Below are 26,672 nucleotides of genomic sequence, written 5' to 3'. Positions count from 1 at the left end.
AAACAAGGTGGTCCAAAATGCAATGTGACATCAGAGCTGGAAACTGGCTAATTGGGGAAAACTGGATTTGTGAGCCCTGCTTTGTCTCAGGGAGGGGCAGCCAGCCGTCAGCCATGGGACTGCCTCAGTCTCAGCTGACTGGATGCTGTTTGTGAAGCTTTCTAGGCTGCAAACACGATTGTTTCCAGAAAAAAAAAACATATAATGTTGCTATTCAAAGAATTCTGTCATGTCGAGTCATGTTAGGTCTTTGGTTTTGTGGTTGTCCATGATTGAATCTTTACTGGATGAACCATAATGCCGTTTTCCCAACAGAAGCAGAAAGTCGCTACTGGCGCCCGTCATCCTTGAAGAGACGGTCTATGCTAAAATATTTTTACAGTTGTGAGTGATTTTGAAAGGTTCCCGTGTTTTTAGTGTGAAATTCCAACATTTTGGGAAACATATCGGATCAAAACGTGGTTCCAGACCTCTGAATCACTGCCAGCGTGTCACATCTGTGTCAGCTGGTTGGAGCAACAATCACAAAAACACACTCCTCAGATGGTGGCGAGTCTTGATTGTCAATGTAAAATGACCTCGACAAGAGTGATATGTCACTACTGAGTGTTCAGGCCAGAACAAAACAAAATATCCCCTCTGAAGAGGAAAATGGATAACATGCACACAATGTCAGACTGAATGAATTCAACTGAGTCTGACCGTCGAGCTGAGGAAGTCACTGATGAGAGTAGAAAAATGTCAGCCAGGCAACTCAACGCTGTGCGAACATCACAGAGTGAGGAGATCTGACAGAGAGGGATGAACAGAGCGGCTGCTGGGTCTACCTGGGGTCCGTACGATACAGGAACAATAGAAAAGAATCAATCAAAATCACATCAAAAGCCCAATACAAGCCAAATCCAAAGATCAGCAAACTAGTGAACCGCCTACAGTGGAAACAAACAAGACCGTCATACAGCTTTACAGCAGCAAACAAACAACAAGGGTCCAAACACAGCAACAATAAACACCTGGGCGAGACCCTTCAGTTCCTGCTTCGAGAATCTGTTTGTAATCTGTCTGCTGTCGGCTGGGAGCGTTTTCCAGACAGAACATCTACCAAGAACAGCTCTCGTCCTGCAGTTTGCTCGTGGACTTGGTACGAGCAGAAATGTTGGCATGTATTCACAGGGGCCTCCTCTTATCTTTCACGAGAAGCTTTATGTCAGCCTTTGAATCTGAGCAGCTGGTTCTCAGCATCTTCAGATCCGCTGTGGGAGCCTGTAGCGCTCTGCTGCCAAACTCCTCATCTTAAAACTCACCAAGTGTCGGACTTCCCCAGCCACTTTATTGAATTCACTTTGTGACATTTTGAACCTAGAAACAGTCTGGAGAAGGCAGCAGGGTGGGGGGGATGGTGTGGAGAAAACAACGAGGCCTCACAAAACTTTTCGAAAACAGCGTCGCCACCAAAGCGGCATAATGCCTCATTGTGGAGGCTGAATGTGGCTGATTGTGTTTGCGGGAGAATCTGGAAGGAAGAGGGAGGGGAGGCAGGACGCATGTGATGTTTGAAGTCAACCTGATTGTGATAAAAAACATAGAGTTCTGTTCTAGGGACATACGAGACGGCGGTGAGTGATTTACAGTATGCTGAAGAGTTGGGAGACAGGAAATGGCGTCCCATGGCAGAATCCTGAGAGGTGACAGGCTGTCACTGTGTGTGTGCGCTTTGGCACTTTAGCGCACACACACACTTAAACACTTGAGTCCTCGACCAAGACTGATAACATGTTATCTAACCTCAGTGTGATGCATCATGTGATGTCGACCATGGCCGCAGCACGCCTGTGTGTGTGTGTGTGTGTGTGTGTGTGTGTGTGTGTGTGTGTGTGTGTGTGTGTCAGTCACACTGGCTCTATTTATTCAGCTCTCAGTTTCTGCTTGTCTTCTCTCCGGTGTTTTCCTGCTGCCTTCAGGAAGCAGCTTTCAGGACGGCCCGATGGGTTTCCTGGCAGGACCCCCCCACTCCCCCAGTTCCTATTGGGAGACAATGGGAGGTCTCCTACAAGGGCATGAAGGGGTTGTGTGTGTGTGTGTGTGTGTGTGTGTGTGTGTGTAGTGATGAGGGGGATTTATTGGGGGAGTAGTGGGCTTCCCTTCAGGAAACTGCAGATTTATCCCAGCAGCCAAGAGGCCCTCCTCTGTGTGTGTGTGTGTGCGTGTGTGTGTGTGTGTGTGTGTGTGTGTTTGAATTTCTATGTTTATTAGGCCTAAATGTCCTCACAGGGATAAAGACATGAAAGAAATCTTCTCAAAAAACAAGAGATTAAGTTTAGCAGGATTAGCAGTTGGTTTTAGGTTTAAGATTAACTGGGATGAGAGTTAGACACTGTTGAGATACTGTTTCCTGTGTCAAAAAGCAACAAGTCAAGGTTCAAAGTTCACTCTTGAACTTGGAAACACAAGTTACACAACAACCTCACCCGAAGGTCCATGTCGGAGCTTTTGATCACATGATTTTCTTTCAGGATCATTTTGCCCGGTTGTCATGGAATCGTGGATGTTCACGTTTCCATTTTTCTGACCACTTCTTGGCTTCTTGAGAAGTTGAGAAAATGATCTCAACTCGAGGTTCATTTAGTAGCTGTTCAGGTCAAGCTGCTAAACGGATCTTGAGGTCAGATTGAATTTGTTAAGAACAAAAAGTTTCACAGTTAAATGAAAAATTAAATCTTGTTATAATGAGTAAATTGATTGTGGCTGCAACTCATGACTGTTGTCATTGTCAATTGATCTATTGATTATTTCTTTCATTACCTGATTAGTTTGGTTTATAAACTGTCAGAAAAGCCCCAGAGTACCTTTTTTTGTTTCGGAGAACAGCTATAAATCCCAAAAATATTCAATTTACCGTTTTTAACAGTCAAAATTGGCAAATCCTCAAACTTGAGAAGCTGGAATGGAAAAGCTAAACATGTTTGCTTTCTTAAAACGATTATATCCATTACCTTAATTGTTGCCAATAAAGTTCCCTTTGATCAAGTAATTTATTAATCCTTTCAGCTGTAAAACTGTTAAAGAGAGGGAAAATGAGGTCAGTGAATGTCCTCACAGGTATAGTAACCCTAGTGTTGTATGTATGTTATTAGCGTAGAGGTGGAGGCCTGTATTTGTGGTTTTTATCTCTGTTTCTGTGTGTGTGTGCACAGATTTCTGAATGGGTTTTTTCTCATGTAAAGCAGTCGGAGAGTTGAAGTTGCTGTCAGTGAGAGGGGATGTTGGCTTTCACGCCCTCCCCTCATCTGTCAGATCGAGCCTCTTTCTCTCTGTGGCTTCTCTTCTTGGGAAAAGGGTGGCGGGGGATGAGGTCACTGTTTGAAAATATGGCCCCGAGCCTCGAACCAGCACAACATTTCCTCTTCCATTAAGCGGACTGAACGCAGGACAGCCCAGCGCTCTCCTCTGCACTAATAACACAGCCACGAGTCTGCTCCGGGACGCCGTGGTCCCTCTCCACTCGTCACATGTTCCTACTGAACCAGAGGGGAAAAAACTGCATCCATAACAAATTGTTCTCATCGGTGTCGTTCAAGTGCTGATCCATCTGATTTTTCATGGAAATAAATGTGTCTGCTCCAACAGTTCAGTCAAGTTCATTAAATTCTAGATGACAAAGATAACAGTCGGCTGCTCATTTGGTTTGTGGCTCTGACTGCTTCAGTTCTCGAGCAGTTTTGGTCACTTTTCATGATGATTCCTTTCATTCCAATTTCTTACAACCCTGATTGCAAAACAGAATGTGGTAATTTGCTAAGCCTTTTTGACATCTACTGAATTAAAAACAGCACAAAGACAATATATTTGTCCACACATAAACAGGTTGATTGGTAACAGGTGATAGTATCATGATTGGGTATGAAAGGAGCATCCTGGAAAGGCTCAGTGGTTCACAAGCAAGGATGTTCAGCACTTTGTGAACACATGATTGTATAAATGGGACAAAGGTGTCTAAAGACAAACATTGAAATTAGTATCCAAACTGTCTGTCTTGTAAATATCCATCGCAGTTTACAGATCCAGATTTTAAAAATGACTCAGCTTGCGTCGTTCTCTCCAGGAAACATCTTGGAAACTTTGGAAGCATAAAATAACACCGTTTATCTTTTAACCAGTGAAAATAGATGTAGAGCCTTCTTGGATCACAATGACCATGGGAGAGTTCATTCCACCTCGTTTCACAGAGCTCGGGCTGTATTTTACACTGTTGGGTGTGAGCTTCTGCAGTTATGATTGCAGCGTCGCATTGAAACTGAATAAAGAACGTCATGTAATTTGTAGCCATGAAGTACAGACGTCTCTGGCTGTTCAGTCACTCTGAGGAACAGTGAAGTTCATCTGTTCACAATAGAACCTCTTCAGGTCTTTACTTAAATTACTGAAGTCTGTAGCGGTGAACATTGTCTTTGTCTGACTGCAGGATCATGTGACTGTGCATGTGTGTATTTTTGGATGTTTGTGTGAATAGAAGCGCTCATATGGTTGTGTTTATGCAGGTTTCGCAAGTTTGCACTGTGTCGCTGTTGCTGTGTGTGTGCACTCGTGTATATGCGTTTATGGGCATTTTTGTAATTATGCTTTTGGCTTGTGTGAGTGTTATTATGAGCACTGGCACTCAGTGGTTTGTGTGTGTGTGTGTGTGTGTGTGTGTGTGTTTGTGTTTGTGTGTGTGAGAGACTTGACAGCGTGGCTCTCAGCTGCTCAGGACTCGCGGTGTAGAGGAAAGGAATGCAGCTTCTCTGTAATTTGCTGTCTGTCATCAAATCAGAGAAAAACAGCAACACTTGAGAGGAGCTGGGGGAAGTGTGTGTTTATGCATGCATGCGTGTGTGTGTGTGTGGGGGGGGGTCTGGGGGGAGTCATGTGAGGAGGGTTGAGATGAACCATGTAAATGAGGAGGTGAGAAAGAGGAGAATAGAAACAATATGGAGGGTAAATGGGGGAAATCGATGAATGAAAAGGAAAAAGGTGAAGGATGACGATGAATGGAAAAAATCAAGAGAGGAAGAGAGATGTGGTGACGAGAGGAGATGTAGATGCAGATCAAGCTACGTCCACGCTGAAACGTTTATATTTTCAAACGAGAACGATGTTCATCCAGACGAGCGTCTTTCTGAATCAGAAATCATTTGCGTCCACACCTGAAAACATAACCACATGACCATCCATGTACACTGTGTGTGCCAGGGTTTGGTGTTTGATAAATATTTATTAATTTTATAATATTTAACCGCATAACAGATGCAAGTAAGCTGCGACAGCAAGGTCAGCAATGCACGTAATTCCTCATCCATGTTGAATGCAAAATGAACGCAGCTGATTTCTCAAGTCGGTAATGATCAGAAGTTAGTTTAGTGATGACACAAACACTTCCCATTATTTGCCGGGCTGGTTGCTGGTACCACTCCAGTGCTTAGCATCGCGGCACGCAGTAGGTGAGATAGACTGGGCTGATCTATGCTGCACTGGCCTGTTAAACTCGGCCAGCGTGTGCTACATCCACAGCACCTGCAGGAAATGACAGCTTGCTAAGCTACATTTTCATAGCCCGTTAGATGAGCTCGACCTCTGCCTGCGCTGCAACCTTTCAATTCTAATTACAGCCGTGATATCGCCTAATACTGCTTAGCTACATGTTTGGCCGGCTTTTGCACAATATTCTAAACATTATGGAACTATTCATAAATTATTGCATTTACTTGTGTGGTCAGTTATAGTTGACTAATGTATGTAAGCTTGCCCCTGAGGCGCAGCTCCACCACCTTTGAAAAGTGTAGCCATGTGCATGTCAAATAAAGGATTCCACCACAACTCAACAGAAAAAGGTCACAGGTCCAGAAGTCCCAGAGTGTGATTGTTCCCAAACCTCCAGCATTTCTGATCTGCGCTCATACGTGTTTTTGCTCTGACGATCTGCAGCACATCTGGCTAAAACTCGTCAGCACACGTAACTGGCATCATTTATAATGCTAGATCTGGTGTCTCTATCAAAATGTGAATGACGTAGTGCCTGTAGAGAGTGAGTGCCTGCGTACAGTCATGACGGATGTGATGAAAACATGGTTCCCTGTGTTTCTGAACGTTATGAAGTCACACCGTCAGCTGGCCAGAAACTCATGCGCCCTTAGTTTTATGTTTAAAGACACATACTTTGTTGTCATTGATAGAAACCGTGTCACAGCTCTATTGGAACTGTGTTAAGACCACTTCATACACAAACTGTACTAGTTTTTCAGGGTAATCCAGCCTACCTACTGCAGCAGAGTGCAGACAATGAGGCAAAGATGCGTAAACTGAAGCCAGATTTGTTACTGCTTCAAATCTCCTCTCATTCCATACAGGCAGAATCACATGTTGCGCACATCGCCCAATAAACAAAGCACCCCTGAGCCATGTGACTTGCTTATAAACTCTGGTTAATTTAGTATTTGATCCTCAACAAACCCAATACAAAACCTCAAAGTACAGTAAACTGCCCCTCTGTGGTTTGGACCAAAGTAAAACAACGAGGTGAGGTCACATCTGTGAAAACCTTGAAAACCTTTTTAACGTTCATATGACTCGCGTGTGATTGATTCGGCCGCTGCAGCATCGTGTCTACGGTGGTTTGACCTGAGAGTAGAAACTGACAGAAGCACTGAGGAGAAGCAGAGCTGTGGCCGACAGGAAGACACTGAGCAGAAACCTCGTTATCAGTTAGACAAGATTCTGCCTTTTTCCTTCCAACCATTATTTGAATTAATCCATTTAGTCTAATATGACCCACAATATAATCCGTGATAATTCTGTCTGTCCTTCTGAGTATTGTGGCTTTAACTTTGGCTATAAACTGTCTGTCTGCTGCTGTGTGAGCTGACAGATGATGTGTGTGTGTGTGTGCGTGCGTGTTTGTGTGTGTGTGTGTGTGTGTGTGTGTGTTTATAGGTTATCAGTAGCCAGTCAGCCAGAAGGACAGCCTGCGTGTTGCAACAGCATGTGTTAGGAATGTGCCCGAGGCTGCTGGAAAACACATCTGTGTGTGTGTGTGTGTGTGTGTGTGCTGCTACAACAGTGTGTATGTTTGAAACAAATTGAATGACTGCAGTTACCTGAGTTTTTGTGTGTTTTCATATTTCAGAGTGCATCTGTGTTTTTGTGCTGCACAGATGCTTTGCCCTTTGTTTCAAAGAAGAAACTGAGATTTGCACTAAAAGTAGTTTTATGCTCGAAACACCGACTTTATACGAGCCACACAGACAGCAAGCCCTTGAATTTTCTTTGTAAATGCACCTGCGATCGTGAGGTTTGTGGCGGTGCAGGTGGATACACACCTTTTCCTGTTGTCTAGCATCAAGGCTTTCTCATATTTGCTCCCTCAGCTGGCTTCTCTTACCCGACTTCTTCTCTTGTCACATGATAGCACATCATATAAAATACTCTGGATTTCTACTAAAGATCACTCTGTGGACACACAGTTGACAAATTGTGACAAATATGTACACATCCTTGCAAGGTGTTCGCATACAGAAGCATACAGAACACCTTACACAACATCTTTACCTATTTGGTAAAGATTCTGCAAGTGTGTAAAAGTCAGCTGGAGGGATTAAACATTCTTATGCACAGTTTAGTGCTTTGGTGATGGTGGTAGAGAGCATTGGCATGTCGGTCCCAGATCTCCAGTAGGTGTTGGGTTGAGATCTGACACCTATGAAGGCTTTAGCCTATGATTCTCCACTCAGTGAGCCTGTGTCCCATGTATGGAAGTACTGGCATCCACTGTGTTCTGTCACTTGCATGTAATATATGACTGATGCGCTGTAGATGTGCCTCTGCTGTGATGTTTCTGACTGATCTGATGGTCTGTGTTTCTCTCTCTCAGGGCTGTGTGCAGCAGGGAGGAGGGAACCAGCCTGAACTCCAGCTGCATGAATCTCTCACTGAGCTGCTGAGCGAGGTAAACTTCTCCTCTGACACAACATAACAGCGTTCATTGAAGTTAGAGTGTGTCATATTTAAGTTGACGCTTCCTCCTTTTGTCTGTAATTGTTACTCACTGATCCAGAGCGTCAAGTGTCCAGTTCATGCCGTTTTCCACTTGCTGCAGGAACTCTTGATAACTGGTAGCTCTTTTCCTGAACCACAGGAAGTGTTTTATACTTCATGTCTTGTTTGGAACAAACAGAAAAAGAACCAGAGTATTAATGTGGGCAGCCAGAGCTACTAAGCCCTCAACTTTTACTTTACTGATACAAGTAAAGACTCATTACTTTTAACATTGAGATGTTTTACAATGCAGCCAGTCCCCGCGGAATTTCTCTGTCTGACGTTCTGCCAAAATGAAAGGTTTCCTGGTGAAGCAGTTTGTATGGCAGATTTTAGCGGCCTCTGTGGTTTTTCAGTCGTGCTGGATGGTATGACGCTGTTGTTAACGGAGCAGCTGTCTTGCGGTTTTTGGACACCGTTCAGCTCTTTGTTGTTGACTCTAACTGCTAGCTTCACCCTGTACCAGAAGTTTCTATACCAACACACGGACATACATTTGAATTTCAGGCATGAATCATGCACTGTTGGTGACTTACAGTAACTCTCACTCTTAAGAAAGTTTAAGTTCTTATTGTATATAGATCATCTGACAGCTCAAGCAACCACTAGTAAGGAGGAAATTAGAAAAACACACACACACACACACACACACACACACACACACGCACACTCTGAGGTACAGATGATGTCAGGCTCAATGTCCTTCAACACCTCTAAAGAGGAAAAGCAAACAAGAGACCTATTTAACAAAACCTCTTTATCTGTGAAAGAAGGGAATTCACCTCCTTCTGCATTCAGTCACAGGCTGTCACACATGTTGACGAGCCATAAGAAAACACACTTCTTCAGGCGTTTCCGCACTTTGGAGTAAGTTTACACCCCCTATAAAGAAGCATATATGTCCGCCATTAAAGTGAGAGCAAGGAGCCATGTGGGTTCTCTACAAGTCATATTCTTTTAGTTGCTCGGTGTGTAAAGCTGTCTCCTATCAACAGAAGCATGGTCATAGGAGAGCCAACATTTAGAGAACGTGATTTTGACTCCTATAGAAAAATAAGTTAATGTAAAATCAACACACTTGTTGATAGTCAGGAGGTAACACATGAAGGACTTGTGGAAGTGTTTATAACAAGCTACCGTGCAGTGTTTTAGAAATGACATCCTTTTCCTTCCTCTTGTTCTAAGTGCAGTCATGACAAATGCATTCCTGTCTCTGTGTTTTCTTTAGCCAGGTGTTGATTTGAAGCTGTGTGCGTGCTGAAAGGTCCCAGTCCTGAAAAATGACTCAGTCGGTGCAAGTGAACCCAAAGCTGCCTGGTAAGAAAATGCATCCAAGTGCCATTGTTTTTGTTTTTCCTTGCATATCTGAATTTCTTTTTTGACCGTGAAAGTGTGCATATTTAGGCCTCTGTCTCGCTCTCTGTTCTCTCAGTGCGCTGCAGTTTTTCCAAGTTGTAATAAATCAAATAATTAGTTTGAACCTGCCAGTTGCAGGTTTGTGGAGGATACCGCACTGACGTGGTTCAGATGGTATCACAATGCCGTTAACCACAGGAAACAAAATCTATTTGAAATTGTTTGATGTGTCTTTGTGTCGCTTGTACTGCAAACACCACAGATCAGACACCTAAACCAGCTCCAGTATACGATGAAGCAGTTCATCTGCTGTATGTTGACTGCAATAGGTAACACTAAGGCACATATATGTTAGACTTCACAAATTTTTATACTGGATTACTTTGCAACACAAGTATTATTATTTCTGCTCTGAACATCAAGGATACACACAATGAACTGAAAACACTGAATGTACACATAACTTTTGTTTGTTTACAAAATGAAACTCCACAGTTTGTAGCCATATTGTCTAGTTACATGTCCTTTCCCCATCAGATCTGGGCTCTCCATTCATCTACTCCAGTCAGGAGGAGGCCGACCAGCCCGCCTCCTACTCCGTCCAGACTCCGTATGGTTTCCAGCTGGATCTGGACTTCCTCAAATATGTCGAAGAGATAGAAAGTGGGCACAATCTCCGTCGGGCACCTGTCAGCTCCCGGCGCTCTGGCCGAGGGGTCAAACTGTCCCAGAGGAGTGTGGGGGGACGCACCAGTGGCTGGACATCCACAGAGTCTCTGGCTTCCCCAGCCAGTGAGGATGGCAGGGCTCCTCCCCCGCCCCCACCCCGCAACCGCCTTGGGTCAGCACCTTGTGAAGGGCTCTGTCTGTCCCCTGTGACCCTCCCAAGTGTTCCTCCTCTGTCTGCCGGGGCCAAAGTGCCACCCCCTCCACCGCAGCGCAACCTCAGAGTCGAGCGGACTCTTCTGGAAACCAGCCGGCGGTTACAACAGGAACAAACCAGCCACCACCAGAACGGTGCGCGCTTCCAGCTCGCAGATCCTCCCAAACAGCTCTTACCCTCTCCATCCACTCAGCCCGTGCAGAGTAGCTGGACTAAACCGAGCCCTCAAACCTCTGGGCTCAGCACTCCAGCAGCTGGCACCGCAATGACTCCAATCCCACCCAGCCAGCTGCAGACAGTTAGAGAGCAGATGGCTACAGCCTTGAAACAGCTGAAGGAGATGGAAGAGAGGGTAAAGGGTGTTCCTGCACTTGAGAAAGAGGTGGCCAAGCTTCGTGCAGAGAAAGACATGCTCCTGTTAGCCCTGCAGGAGAAGAAAGTAGCAATGGAGATGGCCCAGCAGAAGCAACCATCCACAGAGTCTTCTACCCAAACCATAGAGACTCTTCAAACTGACCACAGTGCCCACAGTCGATTGACTACACCAACCTCACCGGGACATAAAGGCCTTGGAAAATCAGGTGAGCTGAAAAGGCTAACTGAGAAATTTGAGGGGAAGGAAGAGAAAGCTACAGAAGCTTCACCAAAAAGTTGTGTAAAAGCACCAGAAAAAGCATCTGTCATTGAGAAGAAATCAGTGGCTGTTGGGGAGGACATGCCAATGGACTCTGTTATTTTCTACTACAGCCAGGGTTTGAAAGATGCTTCTGAGGGCACCAGGGTAAATGTCTGTGATAAAGGCACTGGAACAGAGGCCCCTCTGGTTCATGAGACAGGGATACAGGCCAGAGTGGACACAAAAGAGGCTGAGGTTTGGGTTATGGAGTCACTACTTGGGCTGACGTGTGAGTCACAGCAGGAGATTGACACCTTACAGGACACCATCAGATTCCAGCAGGAGTCCATCCTGGCTCTAGAGGACCGGTTGAGTGTGGCTGACAAAGACCTGGTGATCTTTAAAGCCCAGTTGGAGGAGAAAAACTCCAAAGTCACGTTTGAGAAGGGGGTCCTTGTAAAACCAGACACAACAAATGCACAGGTAGAGACAATGACTCCTGCATTAAAGCATGCTGCAGTTCTGTGCTGTCCTGAGGTCAGCGATGCATGTGTAGGTGAGAGTTTAACAGCAGATCAGATCGAACAAGGCACTCAGACTGAAGCCTCAGTGGAACCGGCGGGACCAGCTCCTGTTGCAGTGGTCAGCACTGGGTGCCAATGGCAGAACCTGGTTGAAGAGAAGATGGAGCAGAAAGTGCCGAAGAAAAGACAGCTGACCATCGCTGAATACAAGGTCTCATTAGAAGAAGAAGTGGTCAGTATGGCCGAGAAGACAGAGGAAGACCAAGGAGAGAAGACTGCACCCAGCAACACCAAGACAGGTGAGAATTTAGAAAGGTACTTGTCTTTACGGTAGAGTTTAACAAGCCTGGGGCCATATGTGGTTCCTTTGAATGGTTTTCTTCACAAAATACATCAAATAGAAATGTCTTTATAAATTTGTGCAAAAATGTAACTGTACCATATAACTAAGTGCAATGTAGGGCACATTGTAGAGGGAGAATATAATTTAATACTCACAACAAGTAGAGCATAATGGAGAGACTGTACACAAGTTCATAATGTTCCTTTGAAAGTATGTGCAACTAAATGTAATTTGGTACTAATTTAAAGGGTAAATGTGCTTGAAAGAACTGTCTCTTTTAAAACCTATTAAGACATTAATTTTCTTTTAGTGGACACCTATATGCCCAATTTTTGGCTTGCAGTAAGCACTAACAATTAATTATGAGAATACTAATTGTAAAATCACTCTTTATTCAATACAAATAATTAGTTACAAATTACATCATCCTTTCCATGAAACTTACAGAAAATAAAGCCATCCTCTCGATATGAAATATTTTCACAGACAAATGAGTGGGAATGAAACTTTCTCGAAACCATTTGGCTGTTCAGTTTTATAGAGCACTCTCAACTGAAAGACAAAAATTAGGTAGTTTAAAGAAATCCTTCAGCAATAGATAATAACAAAACCATAATTTTGTTTCCATCATGTGTCATGTGTGAGGTATGCTTTTCTCTGGTGTGCTTTGTTTGACCGATTGTTTGATCCACCTGTTTTATGGTAACAGGTATGCTGAAGTCAATCATGAAGAGGAAGGATGGGAGTAACTCAGGCGAGAATCGCACCACTGGCAAGAAGAGCCTGCAGTTTGTTGGCATTCTAAATGGAGGGTGGGTAACATGAAACCTAATTTTATTTTTTACCACAGTAAAAATAAGATCAGGGCGGCCAGTAGTCTAGAGGTTGGAAATAACACTTTGACCAGGTCAGTTTTGACAAGTAAGAAACAAAAGCCTTTGTTCTCACCAACTGCAGGCTGATTAAAAAAAAAAGAGGCATCCAGGTGCCTAAAATGTGAACTGCACGAGTTTCTTTGTATTCCAGCAAATATTTGTGTCTCCCAGGTATGAGTCTACATCCAGTGAAGAAGAAGAGGAGGAGGAGGAGGAAGAGGAGGAGGAAGATGGGAGTTCTTCTGCAGAAAGTGGAGAAGGCGAGTGCATGGACAGCACAGAGGAGGATGAGGCTGCTCTGGAGGAAGAAACATCTGAGGAGGAGAGAAACGTCAACCTGGATGAGAGCGACACAGATGAGGAAACCCTGAGAGCCGCAAATTATTCATCTGATGCTGTGAAAGAGAAGTAAGTATGTTGTCTCTTAGTATGAAAGAATGCAGTTTCAGGAGCCCACAGAAAATGGGTTAATATAGTTTCCTGATGAAAGTGCAGTGCTGTGAATTCTGCCAAATCATGCTGCATGACAGAGAGGTCTTATCATATAAATATACATACACTGTATAAACATGTCTATTGTAAAATCTACATGCAGTTGTACTGCAGATTACAAACTATGCACAGAAAGCAGTAAATAGTTTTGTTCCAGGTTTGAACTGAGCTCCAAAATGCGTGAAGCCTGCCTCATCCTAAAGAACCACCTGAACGATGACATCAAAACGCTGAAGAGTAAGGAAGTGGTGCGTTCCTGCATGCTTCTTCAAACCATTTTATCACTGAGTGGCACGTTTAACTTCTCCACTCCATTAATGGAGTGGTGCAAAATCATGATAACTTTAAGTTTATGAAAGCTGTGGGACTGTATGTTATTGTTTAGGGATATTTCTGGCACCTGCTAACATTAAACTCAAACAATAGGAGCTTCATGTAACAATAACAGCGGAGTCTAGACTGAGAAAAGGCCCAGGAACTGGATCATTGTTGGCTTTAACAACGGATGCTAAAAAGGACTTCCCTTGACATTCAGTGGAAAGCCAGGCTGCTATGAACTATTTAACTTGCCAAAATACACAGTATACACAGTAGTCTTAACTAAAGTGAGAAACTGGGTGACAAACTAGCACTAGTAGTGAGACACAGCTTTATTATTGTCTAGAGATGGATATGCTCCAGATTCTGTTTTGCTCACTTGTTTACAACATATACTTATAGATAATACATGACTTCCTTCCCTCACCTTCAGCTCTCCAGCAGTCACACTGTACAGCTCGAGTGGTTCCGCATCTCTAGCGCCAAGATGGCTCAGCCCTCACGGGTCTCAGACTACCTGATGGCGTTCTCTGAGGTGTCGTCAGTGCTGCTGGAGCACGTGGTCAACATGACCGATGGCAATGGCAACACGGCTCTCCACTACAGTGTGTCCCACTCCAACTTCGGTGTGGTGGGGCTGCTGCTGGACACAGGTCAGTGACCGAATAATCCACGCCACTAAATGTTACTGGACTGGTTACAATAATAATCCAGTAAGCAATCCAACAAATTATTCGAGAAGGGTCCAACTGAGGTCTTCATGTCTGGGGACCCCAGGTCTGTGAGCCAATGGGGAGAGAGTAGGATCCTCATATGTGCGCTCCGTCACTTCTGTTAGAGGTCTTTTTTAATTATTATTTTTTTTTTTATTGTCTTTTGTGTTTTATTTGTTTTATGTAATGCCCTTTTATCATGTACAGCACTTTGGTCAACTGTGGTTGTTTTTAAATGTGCTTTAGAAATAAATTTTGATTAATTGATTGATATTATTTTACCAGATATAAAAACTGTCATGTTCAGGTGGTGTTAATGTTGCATTTTTTTTTTTTTTTTGTCAGGTAAAAAAAACCAAAACAAAACATATCCTTTCTTGTAGTGTGAAACAAACATTTTGCTAAATTACCTAACAAATACAACCTGGCTGATGTTATATGAGGTGCAGGTGATGTTAGCCTGACGGAGGAGCTAGCATTTATGTTATCCCTATAAAACCATCTGAAACAACACCGAGCACATAAACCTCTCTTGTGTTGTCAGGTGTTTCTATTATTTTGACCATCCCATTTATCCCGTTTATGTCAGAAACACCACTCTGAATAACACAATACAGTTTCACAGCACCTCTCTTCAATGGTTTCAATGAAAACTGAACATCATAACCTTCATTAAGGAAGGATTCATGGCAGGACTGTTGTATCAGACTGCAATAGTTTTAGCTAGGTGCACCTAATAAATTGGTAACTGAGTGTATGTGTGTGCATTTATATGTAAATAATGTTTGTTCTGTATATTTGTGCACTTGCATCTATGCTTAAATGCACACTAACAAAAACGTGTTCTCTGCAGGCGTGTGCAGCGTGGATAAGCAGAACAAGGCGGGCTACACGGCCATCATGCTGGCTGCTCTCTCTACTGTGAAGGAGGAGGAGGAGGACATGGCTGTGGTCAAGAAGCTCTTTGGTCAGGGCAATGTTAACGCCAAGGCCAGTCAGGCAAGTCTCTTGCACTAGACACAACACCCGTGTGTTGTTCACTCCTGAGTTATTGCTTGTAGCCACTTTCTTTTAGTCCTTCCATGTTTCCACAGTCATTTTACTGTCATAGTCTAGTCGTTTTTGTAGGTCCCACTTGTTCCAAAGACAAATTAATTAACTCAAAAAGAAAGGCAAAAATAATAAACAACATGCAGTTATTTTTTTGAGATACATCCATCCATTTTCTTCTGCTTTTTTGAGATACAGTTCTCTATAAAAAAAAAACCAAACACACTATCACCTGAGAAATGTGAATGACCAACAAGTGTCCAAAAAAAGAGCACAAAGAGCTAGTGTGTATGTTTAGTTGGCTCCATCAACCAGAAGTATTTTATCACTTAAGAGTCGATTCTGGCTCAGCTGACTTCGTTCAATGAATTAAATTAGAGTTTAATAAAGAAAGGGGATAATACTGATCTTTGTTCCCTGTTTACTGCAGCGGTGGAAGTGTTCAGGGTATTTCCGCCGTTGTTATAAAGTACTACGTTGAGATGAAGAGTTGGTTAGGGGTTGATTAATTAAGGGAAATGTGTAGCTTTACACATCACTCAAGTCATTCGAGAGAATCGGTTGAATTTCGAGTGGATGTATCTCTTCGCCTCATCTAATCAGGTTGTGTAGTGTATGTGTTTGGACACGGCGCCTGACAGGCTCTCACACTGCCAAGTCATAGGACTCTGAATTTATAGCATCTCTGGCTATAAATCCAATTACTGCTGCTTGTTATTGTTGCCGCGGGTAACAACACGAGGCACGCAATGCAATTTTAGAGTCAGGAATTTAAATCATACTATTTTGTGCTGTGTTTTGTTTCAAGTTTAGCTTTTGGACTGTGGAGTCATGCGCCCAGTGACATTTGGGAAGGACTTGTTTGACTTTTCCTTTGAATTAGAGACTTAAATTTTAAAACTAGCAGAAACTAATCTTAACCTTTTGTGGCTTTAGGTTTGGTCTTCGGAACAATGCACCATCTTTTATACCTACACTGCTATTGCAACTCTTTTTAATCTCCATGATGGACTTAAGGCTACATTTTCACTTGGCACATGCGATCTGTATCTGGATATTGTGTCTGTACAAGAAAAGAATGTAATTCTGATCAAAATGCAATCAGAGCAGACTGTGATCAGCTTGGCTAGACCACCTCCAGAGGTAGTAACAGTAGCTGGAAAGTCTTCCCTTGCAAAACATGATGTAAAAATGAATGACGTCCGTCCATGGCTTCCCTTGTAATAGGACACGTTCTGTTTCTTGAGAAGTCTGCCTAAATATATCCACTATATAATGCCATCAAAACGTCCCCTAATATATCCAAGGAGGGTTGAATCAAAGGCAACTGGACTTAAAAATGTTTCGCCTCTCATCCAAGGAGTTTCTTCAGTTCCCACCGGTGGGGGGGTACTTAACCTCTGTGGGGTCATTATCAAGGTCATTGGGTCGTTAGGCTGCGTCATGGCGGTCGTTCGAGCCACTGGAGTCACTGGAGTGCCAAGTTTAGACTATTGTTGTCACATGAAGCTGACTGTAAAAACTTAATCTTAAATCTCCTGAAAAGGGATGAAAGGACAGCATTGTAGGTGGGGAATAAATGGTGCCATAGAACTTCTCCTGTGTTGAGGGATTGTTTCCCTATATTTATGTAAACTGGCCTCCTTTACTCCTCTCCCTAAATTCGAATGAGTGTGATCCAGGAGATTTAACAACTACAGCTACAACTACCAACAGTCTCTGGCCTTGCTACACACTGACTGGACAGTTGTTCTCTGATACACAGATACTCATTAGCCGGCTGATGTGTCCATGAGCAAGGCACTTAACCCCCCCATATGCTCCCCGGGCGCCTGATGCGGCAGCCCACTGCTCCTGTGTGTTCACTGCATGTTGCATGTGCATGTGTGTGTTTACAGTGATGGGTGAAATGCAGAGAATAATTTCCCAGTTTGGGATCAGTAAAGTGAATAAAATTAAAAAAAATAAAATAAATAAATTTCTGTTGTACAGTTTGTTTGGAATACAGAATAATCTTCTAAATGTAATTTTTTTTTTTAACCTTGTATGGCACATTGTCAAGACTTTTAGCACAACATCTGGCAAAGACTGATTGATTAGCACTGCGGTCCTGAATCTGGCTCTCACTTGTTGTCACATGCATTGTGTCAGAGAACATTTGCTTTAAGGCTTTCGCAAGTTTGTCCTATACTGGTGCTCAGTGGATGGTGCTGGGCTGCAACACCAGGTCCCATTCACAGTGAATGCCAGTCTGTTGCTGTCTCAGCTTTTGAGTATGTATGCGTGCAAGGCCCATAACAGTGGGCACTGTTTATCAAACTTGGAGGTGGGCCCCCCTGAGAAGGCAGAGAGCCACTACAGATGACCAGGCTAAAAACATGGGTTGAAACTAAGTTGAACGAATATGATTTGTGTAGGGACAATGAATAGCTTGCTAATGATATTGTGCTAACCTTTAGCTCACTTGATCGTTATTTTTAACCCCTTAATTGACAAGAAAAATCTGGGTTGAGAAAATATATTATTGCTGCATAATAACTGAAATGTCTTTAGCAAGGAACTTCAGTTTCAGAGGAGCTGTGCCAAAGACTGGTTGCTCTGTGCTGGAAATTTCAGTAGTGCTGAAAAACACAAAAGGCATGTGTGCTTAGCAAAGATTACACGTATGCAAATAAAGTACAAAAGTGCCTCACCCTTTATAGTTAATCTTTAGTTAAAGTCAGAAGTTTCCTCATTCACATTTCAGATAGTGGAACATTGACTGGTATCAGTAAGTCAGTGTTGTGTGGAGGTGCTGATTTTTCTTTCCAAATATTTCTCAAGCTATAAACAGCTAATATGGTCAGCTCTGAAACACTGTATTCTATTATGGAGAAATGGCATTTATAATTCTTTATCTTTGCAGGCGGGCCAGACAGCGTTGATGCTAGCTGTTAGCCATGGCCGGCAGGAGATGGTGCGGGCGCTGCTGGAGTGCAGTGCCGATGTTAATGTACAGGACGACGAGGGATCCACGGCTCTGATGTGTGCTAGCGAACATGGCCGTGCTGAGATTGTCAAACTGCTCCTGGAACAGCCTGGCTGCGACATATCCATTGTTGATAATGTAAGGCATTTATTCAGCTGATGCACTCATTCAGGGAAACTTTCAGTAACTTATCCTGAGCTTACAGACAAAGCCTGTTGGATGTGCATGTGGACTGTTGGATCTCTGACAGCTGAAAACATCTGAACAGTTTCTCATCTGGGATTCAGCTTAATCTGTACTCAGGAAACGACTCCTCATGGGAAATAGGTCTATGCAGTTTCCCCTTCTCGTCACCTCTTTTTTTTTTTCTTCTCTTCTTTTGTGTTTTTCTTCATTAGCAAGGTAGGCTGAGAGCTTGAGAGCCCCAATCAGAGTAGTTCATAGTCAAAGGTGGAAAAAGTTCATTTTGATTATAAAAGATTGGTCATTTTGTCAGCCAACTTAAATCACAATCTAAATTTAAACATTGAGTGGGAACATTTCCTTTTCTCATATAGCAGAAATCTTAGCCTGGAACGAAACTCTTCTCATCACTCCTGATGACATTTCTGGCTTTGTTTTTGGTTAATCTGCACAGCCATGTGTTTTAAAGTGATTTTACAGAGGACTGGTCTGGATGCTTGAAGAGAAGCCAGACAGACAGATATTTGAGAATTCACATCTGTGCCAGAACGAGTTGGCCATTCAGTGCAGGCAGCTCCTGGATTGTGTTTCAGTGTAGCACAGCTGGACTGAGAGATGGACTCAGGGGGATGGGAAACATTTGGAAAACCCCCCATCTCCCCTGTCCTCTGAAAACATAACAGCATGACAAACAATAACTGTAAAACAGTGCAGTTGTATGTACAGTGCTTTTCTTTTTTAGTTAGATTTTCACTGTATGCCTTCTTTTAACTAGACATGTAAGGGTACAACACTTTTTTGGTTTGGTATGCCTCATAAATGAAATAATTTCTGTTGAATTAGTTTAATACTGTCTAATTAGGTCTACGTCTTCCCATGTGTAAAACAAAAATGCCAAGTGCAAGATTTCTTTCTGGAACAGTTGTTGCCTGTTTGCTAGACCATGATCGGGTTAGAGCTATTATTTTGGAAGTGTTACAGTTTACAGAGAATGTAAGTATGTATGTACCAACCTGCTGAACTGAAGTCTAGTGAATTTATTTCTCTAAAACAGAGACAAACAGGCGAAATTCAATAAAACTCATTAAATGAATGAGTATAAGCTGCATTCTGCCAGGAGAATAATTCCTGGATGTTACTCTCTCACTAATGTCAATATTTGAGAGTTTAAAAAAATCAAATAACAATGTAGACTGACTAACATTAAACACATAGTATGAACAAACATTTTGTTCCCCGAGTGGGGCACGTTGCAGTGGAATAAATAAAAATGTTCTTCTCTCCACTACACTGAAAACGTACTGAACTGTGAATTTAAACTGAGTTACATACCAAACTGTGGGTACCTTTACACCCCTTCTATCAACCGAAGAAACTTGCAATGATTGCAGAAGAATAAGCTGTACACTGAGATTCAATTTTCCAACATTACATGAAATCTGTATTACTCTAGGTTATTACTATAGGGCTAAAACCACAGGATCCCACTGCCTGCAGCTTTACGTTCTGTCCTGCTTGACATGTTTGATGTAATAGCGGGAAACTGCAATTACAAACACAAGGAACTGCTGAGGATGCCAATCAAGGATGCATGATAGCGGCTGATGGGAAAGGACGAGTTGCAGCAACATCCATTACAAGAGTGATGTAACACATCAAGACCATGACAGGGTACAGTCTTGTAGTACAGAGTGTGTTGAAAGGGCTGGAAAAAAGGAACGACTGTGTGTAATGTGGATTACCTGGTCCATGTCAAACTGTAAAGCACTTGGCTCTAGTTAGGAACTTCCTGTGTTTTCAGAGTCAGTTAACTCACTTTTACTGTTTCTCCCTGTCCTCTTTCTGTAGGATGGCAGCAACGCTCTGTCCATCGCACTGGAGGCGTCTCACAACGACACAGCTGTGCTGCTCTACGCCCACATGAACTATGCTAAGACCCAAACTGCTGTGAGTCCACCCTCCCACCTCCTTGTTTATGCAGATGGCGTAGTCACACGTGAATTTGACTGATAAAATTCCTGCAATTTTGCTAAAAATATCATACTAACACTATAACTTTAAAGGGACACGAAAAAGAAGACATATTAAAATGGTGAAGCAAAATTTGTCTGACTTAATGGCAAAGTGTCCTATAGTTTTAATGCAGCCTGGAAAGAAAGACAGAATAAATATCAACATTTGGAATTTACTTTTTAGGTGGTGGTGGGGTTTTTTTTTTAAATTAATTCTTGGGGTTGCAAGCTGAAAGGTTTGAAAGCCACCGACCTTAATTCTGCTGAAGATGTGCAAGCAGGCTGAAGCTGGTGCAGGTCACACTCACAACATAACTGAACAGTGAGCAGTGTCTCTTGTATTTAAAGTGAGTAGGATCAGTTCCATGGCAGCGCTCCAAGCCTTACTTTGGGTGTGGGCTGCACTGACTGAAGGTGCACTGCTGCCCCCTATAGGTGTTATCAAGCTCCTGTGGGTTGTGTTTTCTGTTGGAGGGCAGAAAATATAATATTTGAGATCCTGTCTAAAACACTGCCATTGAATGAATCACAAATTACAATGTGACATAGTACATTTAAAATTAACATACCAATAACAGTAATAAATAATTGACTGTACTTAACATTTTGTGCTATTAAGTTCTTTCAGTATAATTAAAAATCCACCCTGTTCTTCACATTGCGTCATTCAGGGGAGCCCGAAGGCCCAGCCAAGGAGCCCCACCAGCCCCCACAAGCCCTGGCCTTCAGACTGACAGGATCATGGACGCTCCTGTATGCGTACAGACCAGAAAACATAACTGGATCTGAGCTGTGAAAAGCTCCACTGGAATTTACTTAAATATATATCTATTTATATATTTCCATATGTCCTGCATTTATAAGTATTGTTAATATGAGAATATTATTTTTCCATAAAAGTTGTGAATGGTTATATTATATACTTGACTAATATGAGCTCCTAGCATGTCTAAATGAGGTCTCCAGTGAGTGTTTTTTCTCTGACAGGAGATGAGACCTGACATTTATTATTTGCACTCCATTAATATATTGGTGTTAGGGGCAACACACACTGGTGGTATATAATGCACGTCAAAAAACCTGTACCCATTATTTTCCATGTAAGCCAAAACTGACACAATATGTGTCAAGATCCCAGTGTCAACACTGCAGAAAATGTATTATATTGGCTCCGTGGATTGACCTGGCTACCTTGACTACTTCTGTCTGCATGTCTGATGTGTACTATGGACATCAAATGACACGACAAAGCTTGCGTGTGTTGCCCTAATTTTCCCTCTCTGTCCTGCCTTAATTAACTGATCTGTGAACCTCTTCACCTTCATAATCTGCACTAACTGTCTGTGCATTGTATGTTCATATAAATATACACACCTATATATATATTCATGTCTGAAATAAACATTTACATAAAGTGAATGAAAACTAAATGTTTCTGTGTGAACATTTTTTTTAATAAGTGTTCTTTACACTGAGTTAAGGTCAATTTCATCTCTTCCAAACAAGATGTTCTTATGCACAGGATAATTTAGTCCATAAAAGTCTTGATACTAAACACACACACAGTGGGTTTTCTACCTTGCAAGCCTGTGCAACTGAATATTAAGTAATATCTAGGGTAAGCAAACATTGTGAATTAATTGTAGCATTACATTCTTACCTGGGCTGAACAGAGGGACAAGCAACTTGAATTCTGGAAACACAGACACTTAGAAGTTAAAAACAGCTCAGACAACAAAAACATTTTGACACATTTCCAGACAAACAAAAAGATCAGTAAACACAAGTAATTCCAAGATTTGTTAGTGGCTATGTCATCTAAAAAGGCAATACCATCGCACAGATTGTGCTGAGAATGATGCAACTTAATAGGTATAAATAGGTATAAATAAGCATCAGAATAGATGGAGCAAGTTTTTTCTCACATGCTAGCATGCTAGCATATTCTCTTTTTATTAATCATTATAAAGCACCCACTAATGCCTTTTTCTGGGGTTCAAGGTAATTTAGGGTTAGGTTATTATATCGTACTCACATTCAACAGTAATTAGGAGGTCACTGAGGGAAAAACTAAAACTAAATAACAGGAGTACCCACATATTTCCTCTTGGAGGGCTAAAACTGAAACTTAATGGTGGTCCATGGTCCAAAAGTCAAGTATTGTATTGTTCAGATGAAAAATTATACTAGGATACTAGAATCCCACGTTCACTTAACTGACTGACATTCTTAATTGTCCGCCCGCTGTACTGTCACGCTGTGTCCATATTTTCAGAGTATTTTTACCTCACAAAAAATAAAACAGCACAAACAGTGATTTATATTATAGATGGGTTTTTTTACTACAAACATCTGGTGGGCCAACTTTGGGCAGCCCTGTATTGTAATTTGTAATATAATTTATAAGAGTCAATATGCATGCTAATAAGCATCTACTTAATGGTATGTGTGCAAATGTAAGTTGTCAAATAAATGTCATGAAATAAAAAGTACAATATACTCAAATTAAGTACATGTATGCCAAAACTGCACTTCAGTACAATACCTGAGTCGATGCACTCATTTACCTCTTTTTGCAGGAAGGCAGCAGAAATACATATATAAAACATCAAACATTAACACAGTAAAAACTCACTACAACAACTGAAGACATTAATAGTGCTGTACAATGTTCAGAATAGGATAAAGGGTGAATGACAAAAGCAACCAAGTTGCAACACAAAGAATAAAGAAAAGAAGAAGTGCTAAGCTATAATCAGCTGGCATCAAGTGGCAGTTTATAACGTGTTAATAGCAGTTTTTGCACATGGGCTAAATGAAAACTTGAACCTGTTGCACCTAATTTTTGGAACTTGATATCTCGAGTCGAGGGGAGGATGTCAAATTCCTTAAGGAGAAGATGTTTAGAATTTGATATGATGTGTTTAGCTCTCTGCCTGATTTGTGTGCTATAAATGTTAAGCAGAGAAGATTTTACTAGCTGCTTTGACAATGTTACCCAGTTTATTCCTGTTTCGTACATTTAGATTTCCTATCAATAAATCAGTGGGTGGTGTAGAGGATCCCCTCCTTGAACCGCCACCTTATTGTGGTGGAGGGGTTTGAGTACTTGCATGATCCCAGGAGCTATGTTGTCCGGGGCTTGTTGCCCCTGGTAGGGTCTCCCAAGGCAAACAGCTCCTAGGTGACAGGTCAGACTAAGAGCGGTTCCACATCCCCTAATGACAGATACAAAAACAAGGAAGACTACATCAACTGGCATTACAGGGGCCCCATCCTGCAGCCAGGCCTGGGGTTGGGGCTCGCAGGCGAGCGCCTGGTGGCCGGGCCTTCACTCACGGGCCCGGCGGGCATAGCCTGAAGGAGCGACGTGGATCCACCCTCCAGTAGGCCCATCACCCGCAGGAGGGATCAGAGGGGGCCGATGCGATTGGATTTGGGTGGCAGTCGTGGGCGGGGCCCCCGACGGCCCAGTCCCTGGACTTTGAATCTGGCTCACCTCCACACACAGTCTGGGATTTGGAACCCAACTCCTCGAGAGAGGCTGGACTCTCTTCTACTCTGGAGTTGCCCTCAGTGAGAGGCAGTGGGCTGGTGTGGGCTTGCTTATAGCCCCCCACCTCAGCCGCCATGTGTTGGAGTTTTCCCCAGGGAACGAGAGGGTCATTGCCCTACGCCTTCGGGTCGGGGACAGGTGCCTCACTGTTGTTTCGGCCTGTGGGCCGAGCAGCAGTGTAGAGTACCTGCCCTTCTTGGAGTCCATGGAAGAGGCACTGGAAAGTGCTCCGACTGGGGACTCCATCATTCTACTGGGGGACTTTAACGCTCACATGGGCAGCGACAGTGTTACCTGGAGGGGCGTGATTAGGAGGGGTGTTCTGTTATTGGATTTCTGTGCGAGTCACAGTTTGTCCATAACAAACATTATGTTCAAGCATAAGGGTGTCCATCAGTGCACGTGGCACCAGGACACCCTAGGCCGGAGGTCAATGATCAACTTTGTGGTCATGTCATCTGACCTTCGGCCGTAAGTCTTGGGAGCTGAGCTGTCAACTGATCACCACCTGGTGGTGAGTTGGATCCGCTGGCGAAGGAGAAAGCTGGACAGACTTGGCAGGCCCAAACGGATAGTGAGGGTCTGTTTGGAACATCTGGCTGAACCCTCTGTCAGAGGGGTTTTCAACTCGCACCTCCAGGAGAGCTTTGACCAGATCCAGAGGGGATGTTGAGGCATTGAGTCTGAATGGACCATGTTCTCCACCTCCATTGTTGACGCAGCTGTTCGGAGCTGTTCGGGCGGTGGAAAGAATACTTAGAGGATCTCCTCAATCCCATTCCCACGCCTTCCGTAGAGGAGCAGGGGCTGGGGACCCAGAGGTCAGCTCATGCATCACTCAGGCTGAGTTCAATGAGGTAGTTTGGAAGCTCCCTAGTGGCAAGGCACCAGGGGTGGATGAGATCCGCCCTGAGTACCTCAAGTCTCTGGATGTTGTAGGGCTGTCCTGGCTGACACGCCTCTGCAACATCACGTGGCAGCTGGGGACAGTGCCCCTGGACTGGCAGACCGGGTTTTATTTAAGAAGGGTGACCGGAGGGTGTGCTCCAACTACAGAGGGATCACACTCCTCAGCCTCCCTGGTAAAGTCTATTTCATGGTACTGGAGAGGAGAATTCGGCCGATAAGTCAAACCTCAGATTCAGGAGGAACAATGCGGTTTTCGTCCTGGTCATAGAACACTGGACCAGCTCTACAGCCTCCACAGGGTGCTTGAGGGTTTGTGGGAGTTTGCCCAACCAGTTCACATGTGTTTTGTGGACTTCTGTGGGAGGTGCTTCGGGAGTATGGAGTCCGGGGCCCTCTACTACGGGCCGTCCGGTCTCTGTATGACCGGAGCAGGAGCTTGGTTCGCATTGCTGGCAGTAAGTCACCTGTTCCTAGCGCATGTTGGACTCTGGCAGGGCTGCCCTTTGTCACGGGTTCTGTTCATTATTTTTATGGACAGAATTTCTAGGCGCAGCCAAGGGCCGGAGGGAGTCTGGTTCGGGGACCACAGGATCTCATCTCTGCTTTTTGCGGATGATGTAGTCCTGTTGGCTCCTTCGAACTGGGACCATCAGCATGTGTTGGGGCAGTTTGCAGCCGAGTGCGAAGCGGCAGGGATGAGAATCAGCGCCTCCAAGTCCAAGGCCATGGCTCTCGACCGGAAAAAGGTGGCTTGCCCCCTCTGGGTTGGAGGAGAGCTCCTGCCTCAAGTGGAGGAGTTCAATTATCTTGGGGTCTTGTTCACGAGTGAGGGAAGGATGGAGCGTGAGATTGACAGGTGGATCGGTGCGGCGGCAGCAGTAATGCGGCCATTGTACCAGTCTGTTGTGGTGAAGAAGGAGCTGAGCCGAATGGCAAAGCTCTCAATTTACCAGTCAATCTACGTTCCTACCCTATGGTCACCTATGGTCATGAACTTTGTAGTATATCTTTGTAGTAGTAACTTTGTAGAGTATCAATACATTTTTTGGTACAGGATATGATTATGGTATCTCTGCCGGTTCAATGTGTGCAGATTTTTTAAACATTTGCTTTTAATTTTTTTAATTTCCTGACACCAGGGGTGCCTCTAAATAAACAAAATGGGAATAAAAACATCCATGCATTTCACTGCATGAAGAATTCATTCATGCATCATTTGTCAAGGCAACACTGTGACAGTCAGTAGGCTGAACCTGAGGTTTTTTTACACAGGCATGCTTTTTATGACTGTTTTATTAAGTTATTTAAATGTGAACAATAATATCATAATATATATTAGACACAACACTTTCATTAACTTATCATTAATTTAGTGCTATTGGTGAAATCATCAAGGCAAGAAGTCCTTTGGTACCAGGATGTATTCTTCATAATACTGGCAATTTTTTAGATTTAAAATAATCCTTATGACATGCATAATTGTGGCATAAGGTGACACATTTCTTTAAAATGCTTCTCAACAATAAAAACATAGATGTATAGAGTAAAGCATAGCAGAGGACAAACAGAAACCATAAAACCAAAGTAACCAAAACAAATTTGTGATGGCTCTGTCTGATGTGCTGGGTTTATCTTGATGTATGACATGTTTGTAGATACCAGCATTCTTCAGATGCACAAGACAGTCAGCAGGGTGAAACTCAGTCTTGTGTTGAATGTGATGCTCAAATGTGACACTGAATGGCTCTATAATCAAAGTCAATGCTCTATACAACCACTAGTCTGATCTCTACACCTCAGTAACATA

General features: G+C 43.2%; 1 protein-coding gene across 2 annotated transcripts in view; it reads left to right on the top strand.

The window, feature by feature from the left end:
- The window catches only part of kank3 (KN motif and ankyrin repeat domains 3), a 31,713-nt gene extending 9,905 nt beyond the window's left edge, over positions 1-21,808 (top strand). For both annotated transcript variants that reach the window (XM_041934868.1, XM_041934869.1), the window contains exons 2-12: positions 7,904-7,978; positions 9,296-9,384; positions 9,961-11,745; positions 12,499-12,601; positions 12,836-13,072; positions 13,314-13,404; positions 13,908-14,127; positions 15,041-15,186; positions 18,143-18,343; positions 20,237-20,335; positions 21,072-21,808. In XM_041934868.1, the coding sequence (XP_041790802.1) occupies positions 9,348-9,384; positions 9,961-11,745; positions 12,499-12,601; positions 12,836-13,072; positions 13,314-13,404; positions 13,908-14,127; positions 15,041-15,186; positions 18,143-18,343; positions 20,237-20,335; positions 21,072-21,134 (2,982 nt within the window). In that variant the 5' untranslated portion in view covers positions 7,904-7,978; positions 9,296-9,347 and the 3' untranslated portion in view covers positions 21,135-21,808. The remainder of the gene's footprint in view (positions 1-7,903; positions 7,979-9,295; positions 9,385-9,960; positions 11,746-12,498; positions 12,602-12,835; positions 13,073-13,313; positions 13,405-13,907; positions 14,128-15,040; positions 15,187-18,142; positions 18,344-20,236; positions 20,336-21,071) is intronic.
- The last annotated feature ends 4,864 nt before the right edge of the window (positions 21,809-26,672 follow it).

This window comes from Chelmon rostratus, chromosome 4 (assembly GCF_017976325.1).
Source record: "Chelmon rostratus isolate fCheRos1 chromosome 4, fCheRos1.pri, whole genome shotgun sequence".
NCBI lineage: Eukaryota > Metazoa > Chordata > Actinopteri > Chaetodontiformes > Chaetodontidae > Chelmon > Chelmon rostratus.
This window is presented reverse-complemented; position numbering and strand designations above follow the sequence as displayed.